At 49.6% G+C, this 18,863-nt stretch overlaps 1 protein-coding gene across 1 annotated transcript in view; it reads right to left on the reverse strand.

Annotated features, from left to right (window-relative positions):
- FADS2 (fatty acid desaturase 2) overlaps positions 1-7,665 on the reverse strand; it is a 30,523-nt gene extending 22,858 nt beyond the window's left edge. The window contains exon 1 of the mRNA XM_031459473.2: positions 7,153-7,665. Within this exon, the coding sequence (XP_031315333.1) occupies positions 7,153-7,359 (207 nt within the window). The 5' untranslated portion in view covers positions 7,360-7,665. The remainder of the gene's footprint in view (positions 1-7,152) is intronic.
- Between the last annotated feature and the right edge of the window lie 11,198 nt (positions 7,666-18,863).

An 18,863-nucleotide genomic window follows, 5' to 3' on the forward strand; every position in this document is an offset into this window, starting at 1 on the left:
CCACCTGCTGCCCCCACACACTGCTGTCAACAAAAAGAACAACAAGAACAATGCACCTAGATCATGTTAAATCAAAAGCAGATGCAGAATGAGGTAAAAAGCATTTCTGGGGGAAAACGTTTTTTCCACAATTTAAAAAGGTATGCAAATAATTACAAAAATTATGAAAGTATTTTAAACTATTATGTGTTAAGGTGGTGGCGCTATGCCTTGCTTTATCTTCATTACTTTCCACACGTTCTCTGACATTGCAGTATTGCTTTTTTTTAAACGTTGGGCTTTTTAATCTTTTTATTTGGATTATAAATAATGTGCATTCGGCAAATTTAGAACATGTACACAATAAAGAGGAAAATGAATACCACCGTTGTTTCCAGTCTTTTTTCTATACATGTTATATATAATATAAAACAAATACAGCAGCTCCATTAGAGATGAGGTGACACTAGGTCCCCCTGATGGGACATAGTGTGATGTCCCAGTGATGAACAATGTTTACCTTGCATCAAACCAAGTTTCAAGGTACATCAACTATATTTCAATTTAAAAAAAATTTTTTTTGAAGCTCTGAGACTTTGCTAGGAGAGAGTAACAAGTCGAACTACACCATGAGAAACTATTAGAAAAATCAAAGTAGTGGAGAAAAGTGAGGGTGCGTGTCTGTGCTGGGGATGGGGGAAGGTGGGGAGGATTAAAGAGACAGAAGAAAAAGTTATTAAAAACTGCAATGCTTGATTTGAAAGACTCTCATTTGGAAGGAAAAAAAAAAAACCCAGCTCAGCCCCTAGCGAAGTATCTCACAAGAGTACTTGCCAGTCTTCTCCCGTTTCCTTACTTCATCCCTGGCATGAAGTCTTTTTGCCTGATCTTTATTCTATGTGTCTAGAACAGACTTACAAAGCAACACTTTGTGCAGAGGAAAACTGGGCCCAGAGTCTTTAAAAAAAAAGTCTGCACCCCACTCCCCCCACTCCCCAAGAGCTGAACAGAAAGGGATGGTAGCAGAGGATCAGAGCAAGGGTATCTTCAGAGGAGAGATGGGCTGCTATTCTGGAGGCCCTGAGCGGGCAGTGAAGAGCCTGGGGTCCACTCTGGGCCAGCAGCCCCACTCCAGCCTGTCTCCTCTGCACATGAGGACCCTCCTAGCTCCAGTGCTCGAAGGTCCTGGGAAAGGCCCCGTCAGGAGCCAAAGTCAGGGCCCAGGCATTGGTGTATGGTGGCGAGCACAGCTGCCTTCCAAAGTCAGCCTAAAAAGGTCCTTTCGTTGGTCCTTACATTAGATCATGGCTTTTGAGAAACCAACTGCAAGTCCCTGGTAAGGTAGTTTCCTGAGGAATAGCTGTTTCTGATAATGAAACTCCCCAGTCTTCACCGGGGGGCAGTCTGCAAGTGCGCCCATCGCTCATCCAGATCCCGCTGCCCCTACCACGTCCAGGTCACACCTCCAAGTCCCTGCCTGAGCTGAGGAACCTGCTAGAGCCAGGCAGATTCTTGTCCTGACTGAGGCCTTGCCTGGGCCGTTTCCAGAGAGCTCTCAGGTGGCCTCAATTCCACGCGCCAGGCAGGGAGCCAGGAAGGTTCTTCTATTACCTCCCAGAACCCTCAAAGCCCCATTTGACAGATGAAGGTACCAGAGTGCAGGGAGGTGACGGTCAAGTGGCAGAGCCAGGGTCAAATCCAGGTTCACCTGACCCAGGGTCTGTGTCCCCTCATGCCACACAACCACACACAGGTCTAAAAAGCCAGACGCTGCTGAATTGCCTCATTGTCTGTAGTAGATCTGGCAGCTTTCCGAGCAGGCCTGGTGGAAACCACCCTTGCTTGAATCCACCGAGCTCGTTCCCACTCCAGGGCCTGCGGCTCTTCCTTCTGCCAGGAGCCCTGCTCCAGCGGGATCCCTTGGCGGGCTCGCAACCCACCACCCTACCTGAATGGGCCATCTCCCAGCCTCACGCTTTCTGGGACATTGCCTGGCTTTATCTTCTTCATAACAGCTTCAAAATTACAAGCTGTATTATGCGCTCACTTCTTTGTCATCCTGATTCATTCTTTATTGAATATAAGCTCCATGACAGGGCCAAGCCTGTCTCGTCCACTGCAATAACCCCAGTGGCTACAGCACTGCCCAACTGGGGCTTCCAGGACTCGACAGCTGTGCACTCTCTAAGCCCAGGGGCCTTTCCTACTGTGAAAGCATGTTCAGACCCTTTGGCCATTTTGCACAACCTGGCTTCTGCTTCGGCCTCTGGGACATCTTCGCCTCCTCCAGCACCCACATATCAGTGGTGGCGGAGCTGCCACGTGCTGAGATTACACAGGTCAGCCTCTGACCTCCGGGTTTTGTGTACATAAGCCACTAATTTTTCACTAATCACCAAACTCTGTGAGGCGGGTCTCATTTTAGAGATGAGAAGAGAGGCTGACGGAGGCGAAGTTATTCATCCATGGTCACACTCCAGGTATGCCTAACTCTGCTGTTAGTACAAAGGCCTCGATCAAAATGAGCTTCCGCCTCCTGAGAGCTGATCATCTTTTGGGTCTCCCCCTTCAAAGTGTCACAGATGTGCCTGACGAACTTGCAGAAGGTTCCCAACAGCTGCTTAGTTACAAAAGTGTCTGGCTGGTGCAAGGTAGACCAAGGGGCAAGGCAAGACAGGGTCAACCCAAACTGACTTTTGAACAAGAACTGCAACCAGGCTCTATCCTCATCTGACTGAGAGATTGAAGCCAAACACTTTCCAGAAAGAAGGTTGGGGATGCAGGTGAAGGGGACGGAGTGACCAACGGTTGGGAGCGGAGCAGAACCACCATCAAGGAGGCAGGCGTGTGTGTTTGGGGGTGGGGAGGTCAGGCTGAGGACACTTAAAGAATCCCAAATGAAAGATCTTCACGTGTTCCTGCTCCTGCAGGATCACCCAGCTCCCATGCCAGCCGACTTCTGCAGGAAGAAATCTCCCTGCCTGACCCCACCCTGAGTAGAACTCACAGCAACTCCTCCTGCACCGGGCAGCAAGAGCTAACTCTTGTTTCTGGCTACATCCACCTTCTCTGCAGAGCAAGGCTAATCCTTAATCCAGCTTCCCACATCCTGGTACTTGGCCAGGGATTGGGGAAGTACAGGAGGAGCAAGCTCAGGTCATACAAGGCTGCAGGTAGCAGCTCTGGGAACCAGGACTCTGGAGCAAGAGGTTAGAGAAGGAGAGGCAGAGGAGGGACCCTGAGTTCTCAGCTGGAAACAGGGACGCTGACTTCCTTTCCACTGCGGAGATGCAGGCAGGGCGGGAAAGTGCCTTGTCCTCTGCAAGGGAAAGAAGAGATGGAGGCTGGTGGAGTGGTGCTCTGTGGCCAAAGGGACCTTGATGAGAGCGTCCTTGCAGATGCCAAGGACAGGCAACCTGGGCGTGAAGGTATTACAACAGGAAACACATCTCACCAAAGTTACCAGGGATGCTGGGGCTGGGTACTGGATCCTTCCTGAGGCTGCAGACCGCAGGAACTGGACTGCTCCTAGCTGAGGGGGTGGAGCTGCCTCCAGGCAAAACCACAGAAGGGATTTCATGTGCAACCAATGCCTTCTACCTTTGGCATAAATGAGGCCACCAAGGTTCCTGTTTCAAGGGCTTGCTCTTTTGCTGCTTATGGAACTCCCTCGTCTGCATGCTGAATATGCACACTTGTGCACAGGAGGCAAAGGGACCCGCAGCAATGATCCCTCACACCTGTAGAGTGTTCTGAAATTTAAAGAATGATCTCACTCACAGCCTATTTGAGCCTAATAATAACCTTCCCATTTCATAGACCTGGAAAGTGAAGTTCAGGCTAAATGTCCTGCCTAGAATTCCTAAAACTGGGACTCAGAATCAGGTCCTCTGCCTCCAAATACCATGGTCTTCCTGCCCTAAGGAGGCTGGAGATTTGTTCCATTTTCAACCTGTTGCCTTTTCTCAGGAACAGCAGAGGAGCAGGTTAAAATATGGAATGAATCCTGACCTCTTCTTGCCTTCCCTGGGTTCTAAGAGGCAACTGATGCAGACAGGACAGGAAAAGTTGCCAAGGCAATGGGTGGAGGAGCTGGTGTCTAGAGGCAGAGGGTCCAGATTCAAGTCTCAGTTTGAAAGGAGAGAAGCAAACCCAGCAGATATGCTGACTATCTGTGTCCAGGGCCAGCTCGGAGCCATAGAGACACTGGAAGAAATGTGCCATGAATCTTTGTTAAAAGATTAAAAGTTCTGCAGCGGTGGAACTCTAAAAGATGAGAGACATCCCTGGACACAGGTGAGGGCTCCTTCTGCCCACAGCAAGGCAAAGACCAGAGATGTGCCAGAGGACCAGAGGGGAAGAGACCTGGGGTGGAAATAGGAAGGAAGGAAGGGGGTTGGGGGAGGAAGGAAGGGAAAGTGGGCTGGGAGGTCTCTGTGATGGCAGATCCTGAGTCTAGGTCCAAGGGCTGCCAATAGGTCAAGGTTTTTAAATCCAAGAGCAGTAAGGGCTACCACCTACAGGGCTGATCTGAGCACTAAATGATGTGATACTTACAAACATGCTTTGAGAGTTGTAAAAATTTAGTTTTATTTTTTATTCTTGCAGGCAAGGCCAAGTTCTAACCTCTCTAGAAAGACCAGATGACAACAGCACTTCACTAGGCTGTCCTGACTTCTGAGGTCTTTTCTATAGTAACAGGAAAATCCCCCACTGAGGCCCCAGATTATCTGGCTTCCTTGGTTGCCAATCTCTTGTGAGGATATTACTTCATTGCAGTTGGCTCTTAACAGTGCATTTGAATGCTCCTGGGTGTCAGACCTCTATCTCCTGATCAGTCCTTCCCAAACTTCACATGATCCATAAATACTCTCCTTCAACCCAGGCTCTGAGGTTGAAGTCCCTGCCCCAAGGGTAAAGCCACCTGCTCAACAGCTGGAAAACAACGAGTCAAAGAGCCTCTCAATTCCTAGCCTGTTTCAGCCTCTCTCAAGTCCCCTGCCCATAGACCCCAGACTTCCTGTGGCCTTTTCCCTACCTGGTTCCAGATAGTAAAGAGAGAGGGAGAAAAAAATCCAGTTGTCCACCATTATCCAGTTATATCCCCAGTTAGTACATTTCATGCTCAGAAAGTTTTATCTTGGGCCGCCCCTCTCTCTCCCTCTTCGGTCACTCTGTCTATGGAGTGTGTACCTACTTTTAATCTGAGCGCCCAATCCCCATACCTTGTGGCCTTTCTCTTGCCTTTCAATGTATCTCTCTGAATAACTCTACCTTCACTCAAAAAAAAAAAAAAAAAAAAAGTATCTTGGAAGGCAGCAAGCTTTGAGCATAGAGATTGTCTTTACGTCTTATTACACGAAATAGAGCTGGCATAGAGTTTTTGAAATTTCCTCCAAACCCCTCTTTGCTTAAGTTACATTCTAGCTAATAATCCTCACCCCGAGGCTCACCTGTCTGATAACACTCTGTCGCATTTATCTAGTTCTTACAGTTTATGAAATGCCTTGCCACATAACAAAATATATTTATTTAACACTACTAAATAATCAGACTAATCCGTTGGATTTGACTTTTTGGTGAAGGCCCAACCAGGGCAGGAATCTTTAGATTTTACCCATGAAATCGTGAACAGACTAGCACAAGTCCAGCAACACGGAATAGCGGAAAGACCCAATCAGGAGTCAAGTCTTTTTCTGGGTAATTGTTCTTACTCCACCTCCTTACAGAGTTATGGAAAAGTCTCAGTGAGCTAATACACTGAGGATGCTTGAAAATCGTATACCCATCTAAGTTATGATCAGTATCACCAGCCCTAAGGGCTCAAGCCATGTTCGCAAGCAGGTAAAACAGGATGGGGCCAGAAGCTGTAGGCACTATCAGTGACCTACTTCATCAAAGCGGCGAGCCAAGGGACCACTAAGATTATAGCTGCCCGGTTTGCCCCCCACCCCTAGGGTATGCCTGTCCCAATGTGAAAGACAAAGTAGCAAGATCAAGAGTTCCACCAACTGACAGGGGCCCATACTACTTGGACAGCAAAAGCCAAACAGCTGAGCATGCCAGACCTCCAGGTGGAATGAGCCTTGTCAAGCTGATCCCTCCCTATTCGCCTTTGCGGAGCTCTCCATCCTACCAGACTTTTCTGCCACCAGGAGAGCCCCCTTTCTTTCCTCCCTGCCTCTGTTCTTTTCCCGCTAGCTAATTTGAATCCACAGAGATCCTGCTGCACCTTAAGGAAATGCAAGATTTCGGATTGGGGGTTGGGGTGGTGTCGTGGGGGTGCTGTGTAAACACAGAGCTGCACCTTTGGAGCATAAAGGTGAAGGGAAGATGGGCAGCCCTGGCTTCGGGAATATCCCGGAGCCCTACTACCGTTAAGAGTCCAAAAGGAGGTAAGAGCATTCCTGGCAGGATTTAGGAACAGAGGGCCATTTAGTTGAAGTCCCAGAGTAACCTCGGGTGCAGCTTGACCTGCTGCCAAGCCAGTCTAATGCTGCCAAATCGTCGCGTCTCACGGTCCCTCTCTACCTGGGCTTTGCAAACTCCAGCCCTTTTTCTTTTCCACCATTTCCCACCCAGGTCCCCCAAGAAGGCCAACCCTTGCAGTGGGCACTGGTAGTCTTTTGAGAGCGTGGGAACAAGAGATACCAGGCGGTGTCTCCGAGGCAGCCATTGCGGATCTTCTGAGACTGGAATTCAAGCAGGAGCGAACCCAGGCTGGGTCGAGCTTTCCTTCCCGGCTCTCTAGTCTGGCTGGAGCCTGGGGGACGCGCGCGGGGTCCCACACCTGGCTCCTCTCTCGCGCCTTTTCGCGGAAACCAGGGGCGGCCATCTTTCGCGCTGGGGGCGCCAAAGCCCTAAGGTCCCAGCACCCTCTTTGGGGATTTCCTGGCTTGGGCTGAACCCTGAGTAAGGAACGGACGCACGGTCCCAATGCGCATCCGGTAGGTCTTACGCGCTTCTCCTCCCGGGCTCCAAAATCCGACCCCCACAGCACGTTGGCCCAGCTGTCTTGGAGGACGAGGATTCCAGGAGGGAGAGGAGCGCAGTAGGCACTTCCCATCCCTCCAGGACGCCCCAAATCCACTCAGCGCTGGAGGCCTTGTTTGGCGCCCTGTTGACTCCCTCCTGCAGCAAAGAAAGGTGGCGAGAGAGGCCCCAGATCCTTACCGTAGCATCTTCCCCTGCGTAGTGCCCGATGACCCGAAAGCCCCCCGGATGCCGTCTGGACCATTTGGTGATGTTGTAGACTTTGCGGTCGATGACGAGCCACCTGTCCGTTCGCAGGTTGTGCTTCTGAATCTCCTCCCAGCTGAAGGTAGGCATCGGCGCCTCGCGCTCGGTAGCCCCTTCGCCCTGGTTCCCCCCCTTCCCCATGCTGCTTGTCTACTAGTTGTCCAGTTCACAGCATTGGGTGCGCCCAGGGCCCTCCTCGCTTTCGGCTTTTGTCTTCTCCTACTCCTCCTCCCACCGCGCCCCCTCCCCCAGCCTCCTCTCCTTCGCCCAGGAGTATCCCTGCCTACCCCCAGGTCTCCCAGTGCCCCTAAGCGGTCCCCTCCCTCCTCCCCTCCCTCCGCCCACCAGCCCCTAGTGGACTTTTGCCTCTACTAAAAACTCCCAGGTAGCTCAGGGAATAGAAGCCTCCTCCAACCGACCCTCTGGCTCCCCCCGCCCAGGGCTCTGCATCCTCCCGCGTTCCCCTCCGCCTGGGTTTCCACAGTGATCAGCAGAGCGCCTGCACCAATCCGGGCGCATCGCCCCGCCTGCCATTGGCCCAGGAAGATCTTTCGAAGGCCAGAGGGCTGGAGCGGCGGTCCCCCGCTCCCCCGCCTGCCCGCCCACGCGGAGTTGAGCCCTGCCAGACCAATTGTGTGTCCGAACTCCTCCCGCCGCCGATCGAGCCCCCGGAGCCCGAGGAGATCCCAGGGGAGCCTGGAGATTTTGCAGGGGGTATGGAGGCTGGGTTTGGAGCGCCGCGGAAGCGTGGGCGCACGCCCACGCTCGGTGCTCCAGGGCGCTTGCACCTGATGCCGGCACAAAGAGAGCCTTGCTGCCTGGCGCGCCCGCGGTGGGGACCACCCCAGAGGCCAACGCGGCTGGCTCCCCCGCACGAAGGCGGCGCCCTGCCTCTAGGCTGGCGAGTCCCATCCTGCACATTGTCTGCGCTTTCCAGATTGGTGTCCTCCTACAGCTTCCCTGAGGGAATGTGCCCGCCTCTGGCTGGCCCAGGGCTCTGAGCCCTGTAATCAGTGGCTCTTACAAAAGAATTACAGAACCTCTGCTGTACTTTCCCATGCTAGGCTCCATGGTTGGGGGAGTGGGGACGCCAGGTTGAACAGGACGCGGTTCTAATGCAGGAAAAACGGATGTGGGGTGTGAGAAGGTCCATGTCTCAGGCTCCGGTTGAGCCCCTGGGACGTGCCCCGCCAAGTGTGGGTCCTTGGCTTCCTGCAGGAAAGAATTCAAGAGCGAGTCACAGTTGAGTAAAGGTAGATTTATTTAGAGAGATACTGCATGGTGTGTAAGGCAAGAGAAAGACAAGGAAAGAAGTATGGGAATTGGGTGCTTAGGTTAAAGTAAAAGTAGTTACTCCACAGACAGCGTGCAGGCCGTCTCCGAAGAGGAGGGAACAATAAAAGGCCGCTAGGCATGGTGTTCCAAGATTTTATGGGCTCAGTAGCTTCACACACCTACAAGTGGGACCATTCCAACTACCCCGTGGAAAGGGCTGGGATTCCCAGGAATTGGGCCACCACCCATTCTTTGGCCTATTGCGGTCTGCCTTGGGACTGTCATGGCGCCTGTGGGCATGTTATTTATCCCTCTGTTATAATGAGCATATAATGAAGCTCAAGGTCTACTAGAAATCAAACCTCTTAATCCTCAAGGCCAACTAGGAGTTGAATCTTCCACCATTTCGGTGAATCTTCCCCCATTTTGGTGTTAAATTGCTGTCATTCCTTGAGTGGCTGTGCCCTGCCCCCTTCCCTCCTGTCTCATTCCTGTCTCAGATTTTACTCCCATAATCTTACGGGTTTGCAGAGGGGTGATGGTCCGTCTTCTGAAACTACTTCCAGGCTGAGTAGGGGCATTGACCCTGCCTATCAGAGAGTTAAAAATCTCTGAATGCCTAATCTTGGGGCCCCAGGGGCAGGACAACCTTTTGTTTTTGCATCTGAGTGCCCTATGAGCTGGAATCCTGATGTAGAACTGTTGTAACTGCTTTCATAACCTTCTTATGAATCTTCTTGAAGATGGTGTACCTTTGTAACAGCAGTTTAACTTTCTATAATGACAAAAGACTTAAAAGACATTGTTAAATACCTGCAATTGATAGAAATTTCTTTACAATTATTAAAATCATGGTTGATTACATTTGACAACATACCACATAATTTTAATTAATTTAATATCTAAGATGCCTCAGGGCTCCTTTAAAGCATCTCAAAGTTAGCTAGGGCTACAAAGACCTTTTAGAAATTGTTAAAAACTTAAATTCCTGATTGTACATGAAACTTTTATTTATTTAATTATTATTATTATTTTTTGGCATACCGAAATGTTTTAGGAGCTTTAATTGGATATATTCAAGCAATTGTGAACTGTGGTAATCACCACTACATGATATTATTTGTTTTTCTTACACAGGTACCTGAGGTCTTGCATTGCCTCGCAAGTGTAGGTCTCTCCTGGCTCCTGTTGGGGCTTATAATGTTATGGAAATGACAGGCCAGCCAAGAAACAAGCACCACTCGGAAGGTTGGAGTACTCAGATGTATTACGCTGGTGGGCTCAGAGGGGCTTCTGCTCTGAGGCTCTGAGCACCTCCAAGACGTGCGCATGAGGTTTTATAGGGTTAATTACAAGCTTGGGGTATTCGGCCAATAGGCATGGAACAGCTTTAGCAGCATTATCATCACAAAAGTAGAAGCAGGGAGGCAGCAAACCAACATTTCAAGGCCAGATATGTCTCTTTGAAAATCCAGCTGGCTAGCAAAAAAAACAAAAACAAACAAACAAAAAAAAAACATGAACAGGGACTCAGCAAACTGACAATTGTTAACTTAGATTTACAAGTTAGCCCAGGAGAACTCAGATCAGTAATCTGACACTTGTTACACTTAGATTTGTGAGTTAGCTTGTTAGCCAAGCCCGGCTTTTCCTTCACGTTCTCCTCTCTTGATGCTTTCACAACCGTTCTTGGAGTAAGCATCATCACTTATCTGTTGCAAGGGCTCATAGTTGGAGGCTAATATCTGAAGTTTTATAGCCTCTATTTGCTCACTGACAAAGCAGGTCAGGAAGTTTAGGACACAGGGCCCAAATAGCAGAACTGCAAAAATCAGGAGCAAGGGACTTATGAATGGTGCCAGCCAGGAGGTCCAGCCCCACGGGCCTGTCCATCGGCTCTTGTCTAAAATATGTTTTTTATTTTTCACTTGGTCTTGTAACTTTTGAAACATCCCTCTGACAATTCCTGATTGATTGGCATAAAAAAACAGCACTCTTCCTTTAGGAAGAGGCATAGTCCCCCCTCGTTGGCCTTGAGTAGGTCCAGGCCCCTCCTGTTTTGTAAGACCACCTTGGCCAGAGAGACAATCTGATTTTGCAGAGCTCCCAGGGTTTTTGTTATTTGTTGGAGATCCTGGCTGAACTCACCTGTAAGCTGATAATAGTAATAAGAGGATGAGGCTATGCCACCAATTCCTGTGCCCACCCCTGCTGTCATTCTGAGCCCCACTAGTAAGGGGAATGAGGGCATTAGCGCCAATAACATCAGCCTTATGATTATCTTAGACATGATGCTGCTGTGATGGCATTAGTTATAACAAGGTATAAAATAGCTATCAGGATCCTATGGCCTATGTTTCAGTCAGGTGGGGTGGTGCTGGCCAGCCCCACTGCTAATATGCAGGCTAGTATAGTAAACAAGGAAAGAGGCAAGGGAGCACAAAAGGAATACATTTAACAGTTCTGTTGAGCTATTCTCAAGCTTTGGCCGAGCGTTGACTAGCCAGCTTCCGGGTGTGCCTAGAGCAGGGCTCGTCGATCTTTTTCTGGCCCTTCTTGATCTTGAGCTTGATCTTGAGTGGGTCTCCTGGGACACTCTCAATTTTTTAGGGACCCTCTGTCTGATGTGTAGGCCCCTGTCTGAAGGCTCTAGAGAATAAGCCATGGGCTAAACTGATAAACAAGCTGTGAGGAATGTCACGTATCCAGGCTGGATAAGAAATGGCCTTCTTAATGTATCCAGTATGGACGGCTGGATAGCCAATGACGGGTAAGATACTCAGAGGAGGACAACCTAAGACAGGCAGAGCTGGCTGGATAAGAGATGGCCTATTTAATGAAGTTTCATGATGAACTTTCAAACAATCTGTCCTTGATCATGTAGCATCCTGTGCTTACTGCAGGAGCTTGGGGACCTAAATAGCTAAGATTATTAACATTGTTATAACTTAGATGATATGTGAGGCATCGTGCATGTCCTATGTAAACCCTTTTCTAAGAAACAATAAACAGAGAACTGCTTTGCTTCTCTCCGCACAGTGTTCGTGTGTACATGATATTGTGCCACCGACATGAGGTGAAGTTGCTCTCTTAACCCTGGAGTGGTGGATCCAAGGGATGATTACTGCAACTTTAACAGGTTCCCTGAGCTTTGAGGCCAGTATGTTATGTGTAGGTTTCAGCAGATGCTCAGTGTCTTTGCCACTTGTACAATTTCTGCCATGAAGGCGGCTCCATTGTCGGACCTGATGGAGGTAGGCATTTTAAACCGAGGGATGACATCCCTGAGGAGAGCCTTTGTTATCTCTCTTGCTTTCTCTGTCCTGGTGGGGTAGGCTTTACCCACCCTGTGAAGATACAGACGAAAACCAGCAGGTACTTATATCCCTTACTGGGCCCAAGTTCAGTAAAGTCCACTTTTAGATTTTTGAAGGGAGCCAATCCACATCATTGTATTTTCATTGGCCCAGTGGGCCCTTGCTTTGGATTGTTTTGAGCACAGAGCAAGCAGCATTAGGAGACTGATGCGCACAGAGTAGGGAGACGAGAAATTAGGAAATATCGCTTTAGGAGGGCCTCCAAAGCCATTTTTCCCATATGTGTGGCTTTGTGTTGTTGTTGGACTAGACGATAAGCTAGTCGTTCTGGGATGAAAACCCTTCCATCTGTCATGATCCACCATCCGTCCTTTCCTTTCTCTCCTTGTTCGGCCTGTGCCCACTTGTTTTCGTCGTGGCTATATTCTGGGGCAGTGGGTAGCTCTGGCGCTGCCATAATTTTAATTACTGGGTGTTCCTGGGTGGCTGCCTCTCGCCTTTTGATCAGCCAGTCTGTTCCCCTGGCTCACAGAGTCATTTCCTTTTTGGTGTCCCTTACAGTGAGTAACAGCCACTTTCTTTGGATCCCATACTGCCTCCAGTAACTGTAAAATTTTTTCTTTGTTTTTGATTTTCTTTTCCCAACAGTCAAAAGTCCTCTCTCCTTATAGATGGCTCCATGTACATGCAAGGTTGCAAATGTGTATTTGGAATCAGTGTATATATTGACTCATTTTCTTTTCCCTTCCCTTAGTGCCTGGACCAGCGCCCAAATCTCTGCTCGCTGAGCAGACCATCCTGGGGGAAGGGATTTTGCCTTTACAACCTCTTGGGTTGTTGTTGTTACAGCATAACCTGTTCACCATTATCCATCCTGCATGTAACTTGCTGCCATCTGTGAAGAGTTCCAGTTCTGGGTTTTGCAGGGGCTTTTCGGTTATATCAGGCCTACTCACGTACACTTTTTGATGATTTTTTTTTTTTACAGTCGTGGCAGGCTGCCCTTCCTCCTCAGGCAAATATGTGGTTGGGTTTAAGCTTCACACAGTCTCTAGACGGACTCTTGGATTTTTACATAGAAGCCCCTGGTAGTGAGTCATCCTTGTGTTAGTTATCCATTTGTAACCTGGGCTGTTCATCAGAGCCACCATTGAATGGGGCAATTTTACATTTAAAGTCTGTCCCAGTGTGAATTTGTTTGCCTCGCTGACCAGGAGGGCTGTGGCAGTGAAGGCCCATATAGAGGGTGGCCATCCTGATGCCACAGGGTCCAGTCTTTCAGACAAATAGGCCATAGCGCGCTGCCACATTCTGAGTCAGGACTCCAAGAGAAAGTCCCAGTCTGGTCTGGTGTCAGGGGCCGTGTCATGGCCCACCCCTCAACATCCAATGTGTCCCTGGGGACTCGGCCCTGCAGCCATTTTCATACTTCATTGATAATGTGTCTCTTTTTCTCCGTGTTGAAAAGTCAGAAGCAGCTGGCGAACATCTTCCCAGGTGGGCCAGTGAGAATGAAAGACAGACTCTACGAGGTCAATCAGCCTGCGGTTTGACAGCCTAATTACAGTCTTCACATAGCACCAAGGAGAAATCATTGTTCGTTGGACAGAGACCAAATATTGGCATGTCTTCACGACAGAGCCCCGAGACTGTTCCAGCATCGCTTTGGGACTGAGCAGGGGCTGGCGCTCCCCAACAGTTGCCATTGCGGCTGCGGCAGCGGCCGAGGTGGAGGCGGGGCCGGGGCTGCAGGGACTGCCGCCGCCGCCGCCGCCGCCGCCGCCGCCGCCGCCGCCGCGCCGCCTCCGGGCAGCCGTTGCCGCTGATCCACCCGCTGCCGCCGCTCGGCGTGGCCCTCCCCCAACCCCGACGTCTTCCGCGGCCGGCTCCGACAATATTTGTTCCTTTTCTTCGGAGGACAGGCCAAAAATCCTGACCAGTTTACCTGTGGCTCTTCATCTGCTATTATTGTGGAAGCTCTTCTTTTTAATTTTGTTTAGACCATGATGTGGTTGAAATGCCTGCGGTTTTTCAGAGTAGGAAGGAGTATGATGGCGCCAGTTGAGAAGGGCTGTCATGCTAAAGGGTTGATAGCAGAGTACGGGGTGCCCAGGCTGAACAGGCCCATCTTCCCCAGCTTGCTGCGGCCTTTGTGTCTCCCACAGCAGCATTTGGAGGGCCGGCGGTGCTGGTCTCCTGGCTTGTGCTGAGCGGAGTCTCCTTCCTACCAGCTCAGGCTGGGGGCTGGCCGGGCTCTGCCTCTGGGTCCTCAGGTTGAGGAGGTGGTGACACAGAGGGTGGCGGCGTCTCCAGTGGGACTGGAGGTGTTGGTGCCCCAGGGGCAGGCACATATTGTCCTCTGTGTCTCCCTGGAAAATAGGCTTTTCTCTATCTGTCCTTTTTTTTTTTTGGCCTGGACCGGCTGAGCTGCTAATATCTTGCATTGTCCAGGTCCATTTGAGCAGAACCAAATCCATGGGGGTAGATTCTGGGTGATATTTAGCCAGGAGTCAATTTAAGGGAATTGATCTGGGTGGCCTGGGGTTCTGGTAATTATTCAATAGCTTACTTGCATTGTTGCTAGGTCCAAAGTTTCTCATGAGGGCCACCCAACTCCAAAGGTCTGCCATTCAAGTTCACACAAAGTACAGAGCCTGCCAGGGGTTATTTAAACTCCATAGTTTCCTGAGAACTCCTTTTTGAAATTTTTAATCATGCAGTTCAGAACTGTCAGCTTTGATTTAGAGGCTCCCATTATTATTAATTGACAGATTTTATGGCCTATTGGTGTGGGTCTGCTCCTGGCACCAAGAACTGTGACCCCAGTATTTCTGTTTTGTTTTTTTTTTTTTCTTTTTCTTTTTTACTACTCCTCAAAATAGTGGAGTTTTTTTTTTTTTTTTTTTTTTTTTTTTTAACTCTGCTGCCTCTCTGGTCCTACTATCTATCTGCTTGGCTGCAAGTGCTGCCAGTGAGTTAGGGTTTCACGACAGGCACTTGTCCCTGAGGCTCCCCTGGGCCTGGATGAGCTCTAGGGGGTCCCTGCACAAAGCCTTCTCTATAGCCTAAATTGACAAAATATGAGGCTGGGATAGCCAGCTGGCGGCAGAATAAATGGACCAAAAGGGGACCTCAAAAGAGGGTTCCAGCCAGTCCTGGGGTAGCTCCCTCTGGCTCAGGTCTTGCCAGCTTTATTTTAGACAGAGGGGTAGTATTGAGGCTGGTTTATTAATCACAACTGGATATTCCAGGGGACTGGTGACAAGGTCGCATCTGAAACTTTTTAAAGTAGCCTCGTTTTAGTCCCCAAGAGCACAGGTATCATTTACTTCTACCCTGTTTTATGTCCCTTTCCTCCCAGTGTAGCCACCCTGTGCCGGTGTCGCAGACAAGACAAGGGACGGTTTTTGCTGTGTCTGCCTGGCTGTTCCCCTCACAGGGACGAAGGTGCCTCTTAGCTTTGGCGGGTCAGTATAAGCCTCTGACTCCGATCGGGACCCTGAGGGACCGATACCGCCCTGAGCCATATGAGGTCACCATGGAACCACAGGTTGGGACTCATTCGAACTCTGTAGCAGAATGCCGTGGAGCTACAAACTCGAGCCTGATCGCATGCTTCACAGGCCACACCTTCGTTCACACACACAGAAGTTAACAACAGTCCTCCCACCAATCCCAATATCCTGTTTCCTGTAGGAGGGGATCCGCCTCCTCTTCTGTCCACTGGGACAGGACCTTATTCCTGACCTGATTACCCCATCTGGAATACTGTCAGATGGAAAACCTGTAAGAGGGTATCAGCCTCTTCTTCTGTCCAATGGGACATGACCTGATTCCTCCCGGGGGTTCCTACCTTGTCTGGACAGCCACTTGGTGAGTCTGTCCGTCCCTCCATTGAGTCTAGCTCTGGCTGTAGCCCAGCCACCCAGGGGGGCCGAGTCACGGTCATGAAAGAGAACCCGGAATACCGTCGGGCGGCGCCACTTCGTTCGCTGCCGGAGTCCCGTCCCCCGGTTGGCCGGAGCCACCAGTCCAGCGGCTCAAGGGGCTGGCGTGGTTGAATCTCGCTGGGGCCTCCAGAAATGTTGTGGAAATGACAGGCCAGCCAAGAAACAAGCACCACTCAGAGGGTTGGAGTACTCAGATGTATTACACCAGCGGGCTCAGAGGGGCTTCTGCTCTGAAGCTCTGAGCACCTCCAAGATGTGCGCATGAGGTTTTACAGGGTTAATTACAAGCTTGGGGTGTTCGGCCAATAGGCATGGAACAGCTTTAGCAGCATCATTATCACAAAAGTAGAGGCAGGGAGGCAGCAAACCAACACTTCAAGGCCAGATATGTCTCTGAAAAACCAGCTGGCTAAAAAAAAAAAAAAAAAAAAAAAAAAAAGACCCAGGAATCAGCAAGCTGACACTTATGAACTTAGATTTACGAGTTAGCCCAGCAGAACTCAGATCAGTAATCCGACACTTGTTACACTTAGATTTGTGAGTTAGCTTGTTAGCCCAGCCCGGCTTTTCCTTCACAATAAGTTACAGGTTTTATTCTGGACAGATGTACCCAACTAGCAACTCCTCATAGCTTAAAGGCAGTTGAGGTGCTTAGTAATATCTGATATGGTCCCTTCCATTTTGGCTGCAGCTGGTCTTCAGGGTACCCCCTCCTTCCAAGTTTTTAGTAAAACAAAGTTCCCTAACTGGACAGGGACTTCAGCCTTTTCCTCTGTGGGAAAGGGCAACGTTGTTTCCATATTTTTAATGGTCTCTTTGAACGTGGCTTAAGCTAACAAGATAGGAAGCTATTTTATGGGTCTCCACATCAAACAAGGAACCTGAAGTTCAAAAGAGCCTCCCATAAATCATTTCAAATGGGCTAAGTTTTAAAATTCCCTTAGAGGCCGTTCTTATTCTTAGAAGGGCTATAGGCAGGAGGGGCACAGAGGTTTCTAGAGTCTCTGGGCATAGCTTAGCAAGTGTTCTTTTCAGAACGTGATTTGCTTTTTCTACCTTGCCTAAAGACTGGGGCCTCCAGAAAGAGTGGAGGCAAAAGTTAATACCTAGAGCTGAAGAAACCTGTTGAGTCACCTTGGCAATGAAGGAGGGTCCATTATAATTCGGTAAGCTTTTTGTTAGCCCAAATCTTGGGATTATTTCTTTGAGCAGAAATTTTGACACTTCTATTGCTTTTTCCATTCTGGTAGGGAAAGCTTCTACCCATCCTGCAAAGGTGTCTATGAATCCCAACAGGTATTTCTATCGCTTACAAGAGGGCAGCCCATTTGCCAGTCTTCCCTTGGGTAAGTTCCCCGATGTTGTGTGGGCCAGAGTAGGGGTGAGGGTATAGGGTGGCTCCCTGGGTCATTGCGGGCACAGAGTTCACAGGCCCTAGTGACCTTTTTAACCATTTGGGACAGTCCCTTACCTGGGAACACTTGAGAAATTAGTCTGAGCATGGAGTCCCGCCCTAGGTTGGTGGACTCGTGGAGATGCTTAATTATTTTCCATTGTTTGTCCCCAGGAATGAGAAGCTTATTATCTTTCATCAGCCTCCCTGAGAAATTCTTCTCTAGCCCTCTGAGTTTAGCCTATTCGACCTCTTCAGGTGTATAGGACGGTGCCGTTGGGAGAGGCTGGTCCTCAGGTGGGAGACCTGCAGCTTGTGAGACCGGCTATTCTCTGGCTACAGCTTCGGCAGCCTTGCCTGCGAGGGCGTTTCCTTTCATAAGGGAAGATTCACCCTTTTGGTGACCCCTGCAGTGTGTAACTGCAACCTCTTTGGGAAGCTGGACTGCTTCTAGGAGTTTTAGAATTTCTGCCTGGTGTTTCATAGGGGACCCCCTGGCTGTTAGCAGTCCCCTTTCTTTCCATACGGCAGCATGGGCATGTGACATGAGGAATCCATATTTAGAGTCAGTATAGGTATTGATTCTTTTTTTTTTTTTTTCTTGAGGGGGTGTAGTAACTAGGCTTACTTATTTATGTATGCTAGAAGGGGGTTGATTCTTAAACCTTTTCCTAATTGGAGTGCTCTTAGTTCAGCCTTTTGCGCAGAAGTCTGGGAGGGTAGAGCTCCAGACTCAACGACTGTTTATAGGTTTACTATAGCGTAACCAGCTCGCCTTGTTCCGTTATGTATAAAGCTGCTTCCATCTGTAAACCATTCTGCTTCGGGACTGGACAGGGGCTCACCCCTGAGATCTGGCCAGCTGGAGTAAACTTGTTTAATAGTCTCCACACAGGAGTGAATAAGGGATTCCTGGGATGGGGATCCGGCACTAGAGTGGCTGGACTAAAAACCTGACAAACTTTAAGAGTTCTGTCTGGGGAATCAAGTAGGAGGGCTTGGTATTTAAGTAGTCGCCCACCTGTCAGCCAGGGGTGTCCTTCAGTCTCTAAGACTCCTTGTACCTAGTGGGTGGTTAGAACTTCCAGTGGCTGCCCCAGGGTAAGCTTATTGGCCTCATCTACTAACAGAGCAGTGGCAGCTACTGCCCTAAGACATCCTGGCCACCCTGTGGCCACCTGATGAAGTTGTTTTGAGAAATAAGCTATTAGTCTAGGCAGGCCCCCGAGCTTCTGGGTGAGGATGCCCAAAGCTCCTCCTTGCCTCTCAGCTACATAGAGCGTAAAAGGTTTTTCTAAGTTTGGAAGACCCAGTGCAGGCACAGTTCCTAGTTTCTGTTTTAAAGGTAGAAATGCCTGTTGACAATTTTTGTCCCAATTTAGGGGTCCGTGGTCACCCCTTTTTAGGGCCTCATAAAGAGGCTTTGCAATAAGCCCAAATCCAGGAATCCAGGTCCTGCCAGATCCCGCCACCCCCAGAAAGGCCCTCAGTTGCTTCTTAGTCTGGGGGTTGAAGGGTCCTAATAGCTTCCTCTCCGTCTTGGGCTAGAGCTCTGGTCCCAGGGCAGAGCATATATCCCAGGTACTTAACCTGCTGCATGGAAACCTGGGCCATGTGGGGAGAGACTCGATATCCTCCTTCCCCTAGGAAGCTGAGAACCTGAGTAGTGTTTTTATTTGAATCCTCTCTAGTGGGGCTACAAATTAAGAG

This window comes from Camelus dromedarius, chromosome 12 (assembly GCF_036321535.1).
Source record: "Camelus dromedarius isolate mCamDro1 chromosome 12, mCamDro1.pat, whole genome shotgun sequence".
Classification (NCBI taxonomy): domain Eukaryota; kingdom Metazoa; phylum Chordata; class Mammalia; order Artiodactyla; family Camelidae; genus Camelus; species Camelus dromedarius.